The 14,187-nt window shown below is 47.2% G+C and overlaps 6 protein-coding genes across 6 annotated transcripts; 2 read left to right on the top strand and 4 right to left on the bottom strand.

Annotated features, from left to right (window-relative positions):
• Positions 1-620: 620 nt before the first annotated feature.
• Positions 621-1,190, top strand: I303_105087 (uncharacterized protein; the record flags this gene model as incomplete). The annotated part of the gene is made up of 4 exons (XM_065969093.1): positions 621-671; positions 774-913; positions 1,021-1,066; positions 1,149-1,190. The coding sequence occupies 4 exons, from the start codon at positions 621-623 to the stop codon at positions 1,188-1,190; spliced, it is 279 nt and encodes a 92-aa protein (XP_065825165.1).
• A 644-nt stretch (positions 1,191-1,834) lies between these two features.
• On the top strand, positions 1,835-2,449 carry I303_105086 (uncharacterized protein; the record flags this gene model as incomplete). Its single annotated transcript, XM_018408760.1, has 4 exons — positions 1,835-1,882; positions 1,986-2,131; positions 2,199-2,241; positions 2,387-2,449. The coding sequence occupies 4 exons, from the start codon at positions 1,835-1,837 to the stop codon at positions 2,447-2,449; spliced, it is 300 nt and encodes a 99-aa protein (XP_018262451.1).
• Positions 2,450-2,808: 359 nt separating this feature from the next.
• Positions 2,809-4,428, bottom strand: I303_105085 (uncharacterized protein; the record flags this gene model as incomplete). Its single annotated transcript, XM_065969092.1, has 5 exons — positions 2,809-2,911; positions 3,035-3,261; positions 3,365-3,500; positions 3,798-4,182; positions 4,383-4,428. 5 exons carry the CDS (start codon positions 4,426-4,428, stop codon positions 2,809-2,811), a joined length of 897 nt encoding a protein of 298 aa, XP_065825164.1.
• A 498-nt stretch (positions 4,429-4,926) lies between these two features.
• On the bottom strand, positions 4,927-6,924 carry I303_105084 (uncharacterized protein; the record flags this gene model as incomplete). The annotated part of the gene is made up of 9 exons (XM_018408762.1): positions 4,927-5,007; positions 5,092-5,213; positions 5,299-5,399; positions 5,502-5,605; positions 5,703-5,749; positions 5,829-5,928; positions 6,048-6,063; positions 6,159-6,202; positions 6,307-6,924. 9 exons carry the CDS (start codon positions 6,922-6,924, stop codon positions 4,927-4,929), a joined length of 1,233 nt encoding a protein of 410 aa, XP_018262453.1.
• Positions 6,925-7,901: 977 nt separating this feature from the next.
• On the bottom strand, positions 7,902-10,860 carry I303_105083 (uncharacterized protein; the record flags this gene model as incomplete). The annotated part of the gene is made up of 8 exons (XM_018408763.1): positions 7,902-8,138; positions 8,221-8,478; positions 8,540-8,856; positions 8,912-9,022; positions 9,089-9,518; positions 9,601-10,284; positions 10,364-10,562; positions 10,721-10,860. 8 exons carry the CDS (start codon positions 10,858-10,860, stop codon positions 7,902-7,904), a joined length of 2,376 nt encoding a protein of 791 aa, XP_018262454.1.
• A 708-nt stretch (positions 10,861-11,568) lies between these two features.
• I303_105082 (uncharacterized protein) lies at positions 11,569-13,461 on the bottom strand (the record flags this gene model as incomplete). The annotated part of the gene is made up of 1 exon (XM_018408764.1): positions 11,569-13,461. One exon carries the CDS (start codon positions 13,459-13,461, stop codon positions 11,569-11,571), a length of 1,893 nt encoding a protein of 630 aa, XP_018262455.1.
• Positions 13,462-14,187: the final 726 nt, after the last annotated feature.

The following is a 14,187-nucleotide window of genomic DNA, read 5'->3' as shown; positions in this document are numbered from 1 at the left end:
GATAATCATCGCAATGTGGCAGTGAGGCTGTATATAAATGGACTGATGAATTGCCTGCTATGTTCAGATACAGTCTCCGAGTACCCGAAGCTTGAGATCGCGGGCTAAGGGGGTCGTATCATAGCTAAGCAGATTTGTTGTATAAATGTACAGCACGAATAGGTAATGAAGGACGTGCTGCAAGCCTTGTCACGCTGACGACTCTGTGTGGCATTCTTCAGCTGTGTCTGACTGTGAGACCTGTGTACAATGCCAAGAGATCTCTGCCCAATCGGCCACTGAGGATCGATCTCTTCATCCAGATCAAAATCAGGATCTCGTTTTAGAATGGGGATCTCATGGCCGGAGCAAAAGAGAGTTCAGCCCTTCATGCCGCGATACCGCTTGACCGTGAAATGTAGGAACAGCAAGTGATTTCTTGGCATTCTGTAGGCTTCCGTATCGCTGAAATGGATATTGCGAAAAGGTATATAAGGCTGACCAATGTTCCGAAATCAGCTGAAAATCCATATTTCTCCAACAGATATTTTCGTTACGGACAAACTGTACTCAACCAGCGCCATCTGCTTCTGCTTCACCCTTACGACCAGTTCCCACGCATTTTGGCAAGACTGATCAATATGTCAGGTTGTTTTGACGGACCAACTTTGATCGAACAGGTTCGATACCGAGTACGTAACTCATTGTTTGCGTCCTCGAAAGAGTTTGGATTGGCGCTGTAACGCTGGTCATGCTGAATCTGACTGTATATCGTATCACCTGTTGTAATCTAGATCATCTCACTCGACGCGCAGATCCCAACCAAGAAAGGATGGCAAGGGTGCATCTCCGCCGTGTCTCCCCTGAAAGGACTTTTCCAGAACTGGGTTAACGAAGTTCATCCAGGTCCAGGAAGCGATTATATCTGGTATCAGTGAGTTCAATTCTCGACCGTACAGTACTGTACATATGCAGCCGAAATATACTGTAGGAAGTGATATTTCAGAGGTTTTAGCTGAATCGACTGCGATTTGCTTTTAGCTTCACGCTTTATTCGCCTGATGGACATACTCTCTCAGGCGAAGAGGTAAATTGACTTGTAATGATCGCTTGGATATTCACTCCCGATACTTGACAGTGCGCCAATGCTGATCTTTCTCATCCCCCAGAGCTCAAGAGATCTCGATCTTCATACTCTCACGACGATCTAGCTAAGCGATACATCAAGTGACTGGCCAGTGGAGTATCATTCATTCATTTGATTGTTTGATTGATTGATTGATTGATTGATCGATCATCTTCGCTCAAGTCAGAACGTGCAGCTTCGGTCAAGTGGTCGAGTCAACCTGAGTGATGGAAGGAGGTGGTGTCCGGTCCTGTATGACCGACCAAAGATATTGATGATGCATTCGAGTGTATACTTCTCTCGCTTGGCATTTGCCAGATACCTTCTCCCTGTTCCCTTAGATCAAATGGTGTGCCTTATGTTGCGATTTATCTGATGAGTCGCCAGAACGAGATTGCCGGGATACCAAAAATGGCACAAAGTTTGCTTCTTCGCATACAATCACTCATAAGTCAGGTGATCGAGTTATTGATGATCAAGAAGCAGGATCTGTCGTTGATCAAATAAGCAGTCAAATGAGGACAAAAAGAAGATTGCATTGTACCGTAATGATCAGCAAGTGGTGCGACCTAGTCCTCGAAGCAGACGCAACGAGAGTAAATACATATTCCTTATACCCACCTCATCTCCTCCTTCTTGCAGCTTCGTCTTTACTCTTTCTCAATTGCTCTCGATTACTTTTCATCTTGAACCACAGAAATTTGGGTTAGCCCCAAAGCTCTCAACAATATGGCCAACTGTCATCCAGAATCTTTCGTTGAGGAGGTCCGAATCACCGTGAGAATTCAAATTTCGACCTAAGAAAAACGCCGTGCAACGCAGATCGAATCGGGTTGTACACTGAGACTTCATCGAACTGATATGATGTGGTGAAACGTAGATCATCGACCTTTGTTTCACTCATGCGCATTCCACACCGCCCAGAAGAAAATGGCAAGATTGTATTTCCGCTTTTGCTCAGCTGAAAGAACTCTTTCAAAGATGGGTAGATGAGGTCCACCCGGGAGACGACATCTATCAATTCCAGTAGGTCGACCCCCAATATTCCAGGAAACTCGGGATCAGATAACTTCATTAATCACCTGACGAGCAGGTTCAGAGTCGGGTTCGACGGTCAAGTTTTGACTGGTGATGAGGTCAGTAATGCTCAATTAGACCGAAACCCTACATCCCATAGCAAAAGGGACATCGTTATCTCCTGCTTGGAAGGCGATTTTGAGCCAACATCAGTCGATCAGTTAGTCAGTCAGTCACTGACAAATCCATTATGTCGACCAATAGAGACCCCACGATCTCGGTCTTCATACGCCGACCAAAATCACGGCCACTCGACTGATCAGGTGAGTTCGTATCGAAGGTCGAGGCTGAGATCGAGCATAAGACTCATTTCATGACCAAGGAAGAGGATGCACGGGCTATGCGAATCAGGTCTTAGACTGAGAGTCACAGGAGATAATGAGCGATGCGGTATGAACTTGATTTCGTGTTGGATCAATCGTATTTACATGCTATTCCCATGGATATGCAAATATATCACTCAATCGTCTAGACGCACGAGCGAGACGGCTCTCACGCGATCAAAAAAAACGCGAAAAGAACATGTAAGCATGTCGAAGAATTCCGTTCAAACACATAGTCGGCGGCATTCTATCGTAGGCCTCACATAGGATATGTCATCACGAAAGCAGCCCTATGTCATAGCCTTAAGCAGTGATAGCGAATTTCGAAGCTGCTTCGTCGAAAAGCCGCGATTTCTCAGCGAGATCCACAGCGAACGGATGTCGAGGAGCGTTCGTGGCAAGTTTCCTGCACCCACATAATCAGACATCAGCACTAATTCCAATTGATCCGACATTTCCCGCGACTCCCTTGTTTCTGGATGAGGCGACTAACTGAAGGGAAAGTGGACAGGTAGGGGTATCGACTCACTCTGCGTAACCTTCAATCCCCAGACTAGTTCCAACAGCCAGGACGTTCCCATCTTTATCCCCGTTCTCCTTCTGGCTAGCCTCGAGGACGTCCGCCTTAGCCTCGTCGATGTGGCCCAGCAACAGATGCGAGGCGGCGTGAGAAGCCAAGACGGGCGGTGTTCGGCCAGAGGGGAGTTGATAGAGCTCTTCGTAGAAGTAGTACGATTGATGGAGCGGTCTCGAGCCCTGCGATGCGGGAAAGCAGATTAGCGTGGCAGAGAGCAGAAAGAGGATAGCTTAGCTCGAATTTAGAATTTGGAACAGACATGATGTGATCAAGTGCACTCACAGTCTTGAGCCCGATCCAAGCTTCGATAGCTTGTACTAAGATGGAATCGTTGCCGATCCTCTTGGCGGTGTTGAAGGCGCTCTGAGCGAGATCGCGTCGGTCGAGGGTGAGCAGGAGCTGGACGAGGAGGGCGAGGCTGATGGTCGGATTTCAAGTGACGGTGAAGTGCGCAGCGGAGATTGACGGGTTGATGAGTGATCGTACAAGCCGAAGGTATACATGAAGAGCAATGAGAGGGAAATCGATCGGACAAAGAAATGAGCAGCGCCATCACACACAGGGTTAAAGGCGGATGTAGAATCAGATTGATTTTTGGAAGAGCGATTAGGCAGATATGAGATCATACAGAATGAAACGAGTTTTGTATTTTCAGCACAACTCCTGCCCACATTGTATTGGAGATAACACCGCTGGCCTGTCACAGACAACTCACCACTCCAGATCCTCCTTCCCTCGTCCTTCATTCAGGGTAGCCACCGCCTCCTCATTCTCTCCTTCCAGAATGAACACTGTCGCACTGATAACTCTGACTATACCTTCCTCGAACGGATCTTCATCCTCATTACCTTCAATCTCCAACACGCTATCCCTGATCTCATCTACCTTCGCTTTGTCGCCCCCCAAGTACGACGCGAACGCAGTGACTGTCTTCACTCCCAAAGATGAAGACGCGGCGTAAGGACTCAGTGCCTTTTGAGCGGAAGAGACGTCCGGAGGGGATAGAGAAAGGTATGATCGAGCGATGTATGTCCCCCTACGAAGAGAGAGTGTCTCGTCGGTGTCGGATGATAATTGCGAAGTGGCTTCTTCGATTGCGGCTACACGGATCGAGAGGTGACACGTATCTGAGTCAGCTTGACCTCGTCGATCATGATGGGTGTATGTTTTGTTTGGCTACACGAAGCTGTCGCACTTACCTTTATACGAAGCTACATCAACACAATGACAAAGAAGAGGTCAGCTGAAAGTCTGGTCATGGCGATTTTAGCATATAGCGGCTCAGCGGAAATCGACTCACCCTGGTAGAAAAGCTGCTTTACGTGATACAAGGGGTCTAGCTCCATGATGATAATTGTTTGTTGCGCTGGCTATTCTGCTCGATGCTCTGGCTACATGCAGATAGACGAATGAGCTATCAATAACAAATGAAATAGTGCGAGGACGAGAACGCGACGGCGAGCAAGCTGTGACGTGGGGAAGAGCAGCGAATGAAAAGCACGTGGGAACCACGTGACGCACCCATCTACCCTTCGCTATGACAAGACCATTAAGAGACCATTAACGATCCATGCAGTGTATAGAATAATAAGATTATGTATGAAACTATGCAAATACAGTGAATCGCAGAAAGATGCGAGATAAGTGCTACGGTGCTCTATGAAATCTATGTACAACCCCATGCTGCTCGGTCAAATACACAATTTATCGCTTCGTCCGCCATTGTGGCTTCTCGTCCTCTGAGGGTTCGGGCCACGTTGGAGTCTATCGTGGTATGGACGTCCCGTGAGCTATGAGATCTATCTGATCTGGTCTAATTTGACCCAATCCGAGATCATGCGCGACTAGAAGAATATCGGCGCAGGACAGACTTTATCGCCTTTCTTCAAAGCTCTTAAACGACTATCTATCAATTCTTTTTCGGGCTATTGAGACGTTTCATTCCGAAAAATTCCAATATCGTCAGAAACGTTTATCTACTGCCAATATGACTTCGCGAGGACGCTCACCTCGGTCAAAGGTCCACATACCCCCGGATGACAAGGATAATACACCCCATCTACCCGCGTGTACGCAGTCTCGTATAACTCTTGTAATTTCTCGGCTAAGGGGGGATGAGCCGGAGCGCAGACTGAACATGCATGGAGAATCATTCGTCATCAGTATTGCAACCCCAAAAGACAGGGAGAATAGATCGAATGACAAGAGAAACTCACCATCGGTGACCTGTTTCGCCCATATGAAATACGCTTGTATCCGTTTAACACCCCAGCCGACCGGCGGGCAACGGCGTATCGATTCGAGATTATGTATTTTACTAGATGATGCGAATGGTGAGTCAGCGTCAATCACTCATTTGCTCCGGAAAAGTGAGAACAGGATAAAGTATACAGTTGAGGACCATGAGATGTTGACTCACTCTGCTAATTTGACTTGCTTCGCTTCTTTCGATTTATGAGGTGCCGATCTGAGCTGTTCTATCTTTCGTTGTTGGCCTGAAAGAGTATTATCGTCCGTGCATTCCTGACCCAACCGAAAGTCATGCATCATCAGCTAAGTCACCACCCTCGCTGAAGATAATCCCCGCTCAAAGCAGTTCAAATGACACCGGGCAACTCACCTCGACTATACGAGCGACATCACTGCCGAACAATTGAGCAATTTCCTCTGCATCAACAAACGCAATAGTCAGCAGGCCGAGGGCCATTTGGGAAAGAAAGTGGCAAAGATAAGCGATTCAACGAACCTATAGTAGTGTGCGTATCTTCAACAGTATCGTGCAATACGGCAGCTTGTAATACCTTGACATCTGTTATTCCTGTCGAAGATAGGTAATTCGATACGGCCTGCAAATGGGAAAGAATGTATCAGATCCGCTAGACTCTTGCTGCATGAAGTCCGAACAGCGGCATAGTGCATTGTCAAGTAGGAGCACGAATGAGCGAGCGAGCAAGATGTTACTTACGATAGGATGATTGATGCTGTAAAAATCATTGCACGAGCGATTGAGAGGTCAGCTCTCCTTGCTTGGCAGCTTGCGCATGCTCGGGATAATCAGTCGCTTGCTGAGACTCACTAAGGCGTTTGATCGACATCCTTCCTCCTTTGGCACGAGTGTTTCTAACAATATCATCTCTCATAAGCTATCGTCTTCATCTTCATTGCCATTGGATCCAGGAATTTTGCTCTGAGATCGGTGATCATGACGATGATGATGTACTCACTCTAGCCGCAAAATCCACAGTGCGCATCAACCGACTCAAATCATTCTCATCCTCATATCTAAACCTCCTACTGATCTTCGAACTGGTCGATCGTTTCACGCCGTTGCCATTATTGTTGCTGGAATTGCCGTTCTTCATTATCGTAGTCTTGTCATGATCATGATTTTGCCCATTAGGACTTGTTCCGATTACGTTTGAGCTGGACATCGAGTCCGTACCAACGCCATCCCCATTCCCATTCCCATTCTCGTAATTACTCGTCATCGTCATCGACTCTAGATCTACTTCACTAGTACTCCGCGACAAAAGCGGAGGCGAAGGAGCGAACGATCTCGGCGGCGGGGTCTTACTTAGATCCAATTCTGAGGGTGTCGTAGTATTTCCCAAAGTACCCAAAGTCCCCAATGTTCCTAAATGATCATGATCCTGGTCTTGAGAATGCTCCGCTTTGAATGGTTTACTAGGGAAGATCGACTTGGCAATAGACGCAGACGTAGACGCAGACGCAGACGCAGGAGATACAGGTGTAGGGGAAGGGGAAGGGGAGGTGGCTATTATTCGATTTGGGATTGGTGGGAGGTTAAGTTGGAGTGTCGAAGAAGAAGCAGGAGGTGACATTGTGTGTGTGTGTGTGTGTTTCGGTGTTACAGTTCATCCGAGTATGGGTTCACGTCCTCTTATCAGTTGATGGCGTAATCGGGGTCGTGTGAAAGTCGTGATCGATCGATTTTACCGATATCGTTGATATTGCGAAACGATGCTAGGCGATACAATTTCCAGTCCAGAACAGTAGTAAGAAAGGAATCCACAGTCACTTTTCCGCTTTCCCTTCTTACACCCCTCCTAGCCGAATCGAAGATACATATGCTCCTTTCTCAAGTATGCCAGGTCTCTACTGAGGCGAGATTCGTTCGATTTGATATGTATGACAAGCGACCTGTCCTTGTTGGCGTCGTCGGATAATCGGTCAAGCGGTCAAAGCGATGTATGACCTCAACTTCAACTTCAACCTCGAGCTCGAGGTTGATCTCGCGCAATATAGTGTAGAGTACAGCTGCCAGCTAAGCTAAGGTCGGAGTCGGAGTCGTTTGGGCTGCGATTCTCCTTCCTTCTCTGCAATGTTGTATCGTTGTGTCGATCAATTCTTTTATGTGAATTCTTGGAATACTGAATGAACGAGTGACTGAATACTTGATTGCTTACACATCCTCGAAATGACGTTATAATACCTTCCTACTTATCTCCTTTAGCACGGATTTGTATCTGCTCGAGCAATGGTATTTTGCTTCCGGATAAACTAAGAACCAATACAATCCTCCTCAATTGAACGAACGAATGCTGTGAAGCCTTGATCCAAGTCCTCAATACTAATCTCAGCTAGGCTACCATGACATGATGCATACAAAGAGACCTTAATTCAATCCATTGCCATTACCATTACCATTACCATTGTTTACGTGTTTATCTAAGCTACATCACAGTACATATCGGGTCATAATCAATCAAAGAATAATAAAAGACAATATTGGTGAAAAATCCTTCATGAAGAAGAGAAAGTCGGAATGCTAAAGTCAATCAAAGTGATTCAACCCAGACTACACATCAAAAGCATCCGATCTCCATCCTTCAGATTTCTCTTCTCTTCTCTTCTGTTCTCTAGCCTTGGCCGTGAGATCATCTCCTTCCTTCTTAGCTTGATCAGTAGCTTGTTTACCCTTCGCTCTGAACGCGTCGGCAGATCCCACAGCTCTGTTGGTGGATGACGAAGCGGCAGCTTTGAGTTTCTGTCTTTGTGTATTGGAAACGTAAGATGGGGGTTTGTTGGGGAACAACTGATATTGACGAAATAGCATTAGCCAAAGTCGCCTTCCTCCCCTTGAACAGGCAACAGGAAGAGGTGAAAGAGGGACTCACATCTTCGTCTACGCCAATATGCAAGACATATTCACCCCTTCTACCGTACTTGACAACACCCTTAGAACCGACAGTGACATTGTCAGTAGCGCATCGAGAAGGGAAGATGGAATCGCTGAACACAGCATTGATGAAGTTCGCAGGAGTAGGTTTGGCGTTGGTCGCAGCGATGGCTCTTTGCTGAACACCGTACATTCTGAAGTCTGCTTGTCTGAGGTATTCAGCGATTTGAGCTTCGAGAGCGTGGGTGAGGTTTCGCTAAATCGCAATTCGTCAGTATTTCGATTGATTGACCACGAGCATGTCACCTCGAGCTTACCTTGACGAAAGCCTTGATGACTGGTCGAGCGAACCATGCAGCCAACCACTTGGTGTTCTTTCTGATCTCAAAGTCGAAGCCAGAGATCCAGACCTGTACATCCTTGACCACGAAGAAGGTTTCCTGGTCTTCTTCGTTCGCATTTTCGAGAGTGACGTCGAAGGAAATTCCTTGAGGCCCGAATTTGATGTCCAACAATCCCGAATCTTCAAATGGCATGAATCCAGATTTCAAGTTGAGCCAGAAAGCAATGTTAGACGCTTCGAAGTGAAGACCTTGAACTCGGAGTCGGACGGAAGCGTCATATTCGGAGGCGTCTGCCATGTGAACCTATTCAGCGAAGCCCTTCTGCGGGAGACTGACACCACTTACAAGTAGCGTATCCTTGAGTAAATCTCAAATCGTTGTGCTGCACAAATCTGATGGAGTCAGGGATGAATGAAACAGATTCAAGCTTGATATCGTCAATGACAAGGTCGACATCTGTGGTCTCATAGAGGCTTGTCAGTCTTGAGAAGCTGAACGCATACGCAAAGGACGAGGACTCACCTTCGGACTTGTACTCCACTCTAGGTACAGGAATCTCCTTAACCAGCCCAATCAATCTCGGTACAATGACATCCACAAAGTCTCTATACAGCCCTTGACCCTCTGCTCTCAATGCTCCCACACCGACCTTCCCAGCGTGCGAGAGAGAATCGCCAAGGTTCTCAATGGACTCCACCAATTTGTTGGTAGGCTTATCGTTGGTGATGCCATTGACGACAGCTTCAAGCTCATCTTGTAATGCTCGAGCATCCTCCTTCCACTTGGGGTTCTCCGTAATGAGAGATTGGCCATCGTCGTACAATGATCGAGCTTTTCGGTATGCCCTTTGGGAAGTAACATATCCAGGTTGGTACAGTAATCTGTCGAAGTAGTTGCCGAGCTCTTCGAAATATGCCGAGAGCTTATCATCGTTTCTCACGTCTTCAGCGGCCTGCATCGGTGCAATCGAGCGCTCCATCAGCGTATTCTCGTCAAGTTGTCCAGAATGGACAGCGAGCAATTTGATTACGCACCTTCTGAGAAGCACTGATCACGTCGTCCAAGCTCTTATTGGAGATCTTCTCCACGAAAGCCTTAAGATCCCTTCCGGCCTGTTGTACTTTCTCATCCTCATCATTCACATCGCTCTTCTGCTTAGTCTCATCTAACGCATCTTCCGCCTTATGAGCGTACTTCTTGAACAAGTTGATGATCGTCGTCAAACTTCGTTTGTACTGCGGATTCTGTTGAGCCTGAGTAACCACTTTCTGCAAGTTATTTATGAGTTCGTCCTTCTTTTCATCTGCTTCTGGGAGTTTCTCGTCGAAGTATTCTTTGACATTCTCAATCTCGTCCCATATATTCTCCCTGACTTGTCCTTGAAGTTTACCCGTTCTAGCACCTTTCACCTGAGCTTTGCCCTTCTGTTGGAGACCTTGGAAATCGACGCCTTGCTGTCGTTCTTTCTGGGATGGTCGGGTCTTCTCAGCAGCCGCTTTGGCGTTGTCCGCAGCTACGCTAGCTGCGTCCGCGAAGATATCTCTGGTGAGCAGGATCAAGTCGGAACCGAGTTGTCGGAAAGTATCGTTTGTGATTATCAGAGAAGCGATGGTCCTGAATGACTCGATCGCTCGTTGACCGTCTCGAGAAAGTTCTTTCTGCGATGGGCTCGAGGCGGCGGACACGTCGACGTCTACATCGGCCGTAGCGGCGTTATACTGCAAGAAGCATTCTCGTCAGCTCACTGATTACCGTCTAGCTGTAGAAGTGATGGTCGACGTGGCAATTGTCACTCACAAAGAAGTTTTGCAGTAAATCGTCATCGTTCTTAGCGTCTCCCCAGGCTTTAGCGGACCTAAGCACATCTTTGAGGTTCTCCAGCACTCTTGAGCCTTCATTACCTAATCTGGCGGTTCTCGAGTTGGGTCCGCCGGTAGCTTTGAGGGCATCGGAATCAAGGAGGACCTGGATCAATTTCGATAATTGGGATTGTGATCTGCCAGGAGGCCAAAATATAACGACATTTCGTCAGTCAAGGTTAAGGGCAGGGTAAATTCGGTGGCGATACGACACGATTTGGGTTCGAGCCTGAGTATAGATGAGATAGTGGGAGAGGAAGAGCGGAGAGGAAAAGAGATGAGATAAACGACTCACGGGAATTTACCTGCGCTCAACGCACCGCTAACTTGCGCAACCTTGATTCGTTGGCCTTTCGAAGGCAAGGCATTCTGTACTTCCCTTCCCGAAGGTAGAGCCGCACCACTCAAGAGCGGTTGTCTTTCTGAGCTGGACATCTGAGTTTGTGTTTGGGTCTGTTCTGGGGTAGGTGCGAATGAGTTCGTACGTGTGAGTGGGATGTGGGATTGGACTGTTTCAATGACTGTATTCAGGAAATAACTCATGCGTCCACACTATCGTATTTATAAAGGTAGAAAGGTAGAAAGAAGGAGGACAGGTTGATTGCTGCGCCGCGTGTCGGTACTCGACTGGTATAAAGGATCACTCGGATTGATGATGTGAGAACAGCACCAGGACTAGGAGATGAGGATGGGGAAATGACGTACATGCACTGAAGGCTGTACTGTAAGCTTACTCGTCGTTGAACTGATCGTGTGCTATTAATCATGCCATCAAATGACCTCACTCGTCCCGGTGAGTACCTGACCGGAGCATTTTACCCGTGATCATTTACCCTTACCCTTAGATGGCATCATTTTACAACAAAGCACGTTTGCAGGAATACAAAACCATGTGGAGGCTCCGGTGCCTCGACGGACCACAATGTGTTATGTAATACGAACACATAGGAATACATGATATGGGAACTTGGGATACTGTGACAACAACAATTGAATATTGAATATTACAGACACTTGGGCGAGGCGACGTGGAGACTTGCAGACGAGTATTCATAAAGGGTCGTAAGCGTGTGAGACAAATATTATGAGATATTGGTAGAAAAGGGGTAATTTCAGGACGCATCCGCTAAAACCCAACACGGTTTATGCCTGACCATCATGCGTTTTCATCCTCCTCAACCTCTCACTCAATTCCACTTCTTCCAACCCATCTTCCCTCCTCATCCGTCTCTGCGATTTGGGGGACCAAATCAACGGTGGGCCATGGTCATTACCAATATGCGGCGAGATCGATCTGGGCGAAGTGGGTGTAGGTGTAATCGGACGAGAATGGTTGATTGCCCCCGAACGAATCGGTAGGGGCGAAAGAATCGGTATAGGCGATAAAATTGCTTTGGCAGTAGTGCGCAGCGAAGGAAGAGGAAGGGACGGTGAAGATGGCTGATATTCTGAGCTTGGTAAGCCCACTGAAGGAGGGGGTCCAGGTGCAGGTGCAGGTGCAGGTACAGGTGAAGTAGTCGATACGCGAGAAGATCTTTCGTATCTAGCTCTGGCGGACACTGAAGAGCTGTCAATCTCCGAATCGTTGTTCCCCATAACGTTGAGGTCCACAATTTTAGGCGAATCTGGTGGATTAACTCGATCCTCTTCCTCTTCCTCACTGCTTCTATCGGCGTAGAGAGCTTGTCGGGATAACCACTTCGACCGATGTATAATCCAATCATCGCTCGTCTTACCCAAACTCCCAGGTGAAAAAGCGAAGCTACTCTTCCTTCTCTTACTATGCAGGACCTCTTCGCCTCCTGGTGCAGTCTCAATCTCGATTGAAGGCGGATCAACAATCTCATCTTTCCTTTCAATCTCTAACACCTCATCTTTCTCAGGCGGAGCAGTGACAAAGACCAATTTGAGCGATTTCGAGATATAGTACGCCTTTCCCAACCGTTCACTGTTGACAAATGACTTTGAGATGCGCTGATTTCGAGTAGTGAATGGATTATCATCTTCTCGACTTCTATGATCTGGCATGTTGTTGGCAGAAACGCAGACGAATTGAAGTTGTATAGCGTACTTCAATTTCGACTTCGATAGTTCGTCATTCCCCTGTGCTTGAGAAGAGTTCCGGCAATACGTCTTCTCCCTGATCAATAATCTGCCGCCAAGGGGTACTTTACGCAGATCGTAGGGTATGAGAAATACCTTGATTGGGGAGTTTGACGATTTGACGAGGATCTGTAATTGGCCAGTAGGAGCAACTTGGTATCCCGGAAAAGAAGGAGGAGTGGTCGTCATTGAACTCGTGTCAGGATGTAAGGGGTTTCGGGGGACATATGATGAGAATTGGGTGTAATAATGAGTCTCGATGTTGACATTACCAGTCCATGGACTACTACTAACTGAGAATGAGGGTTTAGACGGGGGAGACGAGGGTGCGTCGGGATTGAAAAGATCGTAGTACGTAGCTGAGAAAGGGATTTCCAAGGCTTTAGGAAATTTTAGTTCCCTAGGACAACTCCTCCCTTTCCCGACACTCATCAGACTGAGAGAGAACTCGTTCGATAATTCATGAGGCTGATGGGCGTGTGACATCCTTGAATGCAGTAAAGATAAGTGATAAGAGCCTAACAGGGGGTGGGAGCGCGATAGGGGTGGTGAGGGTGTATGAGCCTCATCATGCTGATTGCTCTGTCGTTGCGGTGTGGCGGGCGAATGTTGATTTCCGGAGCGAGAGAAGTGCGCTGGAGGAGAAGGCGATGTTATCGAAGATAATGGAGAGAGGGATGGACGCCTCGAAATTCGTGAAGTAGGAGTCGGGATTGGTCTTGTACCATTACCAATGTGGATGTGATGATGATAGAATGCAGGTGAGGGTGTTCTAGATGGTCCTGCTACGATGGGTGGTTGCGATAAGGGAGAATGACGTATTGGAGAAGATTTATACGAATACGAAGAGGAAAAAGACGCTGAGGCTGAGGGTGAGGGTGATGTCGAGCTCGAGGGTGTCGCTAATGGCGAGTTGGACTGGATGTATGTCATATCATTGGTGATTGCTGCTGATGAGTTGCGAGAAGTATGAAGGAGCATGAGAGGAAGAAGGAAAAGAAGAAAGAGATAACGAGTTGGTATGATGTGATTTTCAGAATCGACTCGTAGAGCTCGGTTATCGGATTACCCTGATAACACAGATCCTCCTTTTAAGGGTAACTTGCTTCCGAGTGCAGGTAACTTAACATCCAAGTACTACAGGTACTCGTATGAGTAGCACTAGTCTTGTCTAAATGCATGCACAAAGCGAATAGGATACAAATTACAGCTTGCTGCCACAGAGAGAAGCGCCAAATCTTCCTAGATCAGACTTGCTTTGTTGTGCATCATTATTCGGAAACCTCTCTTATGTGTCATGTGTCAAAGGTAAGGTACGAGTACTATACGAAAACTACAGTATACCATCAAATTGTACTGTACTGTGCCTTCTCTGAAAACGATTTCGCAAGCTGCACTCGATGGTTACGGAGGGTCGATCATGATGCCTCGAAATTCTGTACGGCTGTTAACGACCCTGGCTCGTCATCGACCTTGCACGAATAGCAAAACCAGGGGACTGATGTGATCATGCATTGTGAGGTTTAGCGCAGTGTGGCAGTAACAGTCCTTACTTCGCGACACATGTACATATATGGAAGTGGTCAACAATGCATCAAGTTGGTTTTTTACAACATATACACAGTCCTATCGGTGAATAAGGACTACGTTAGCGGCTCA

This window comes from Kwoniella dejecticola, chromosome 6 (genome assembly GCF_000512565.2).
Source record: "Kwoniella dejecticola CBS 10117 chromosome 6, complete sequence".
NCBI classification, from domain to species: Eukaryota; Fungi; Basidiomycota; class Tremellomycetes; order Tremellales; family Cryptococcaceae; genus Kwoniella; species Kwoniella dejecticola.
This window is presented reverse-complemented; position numbering and strand designations above follow the sequence as displayed.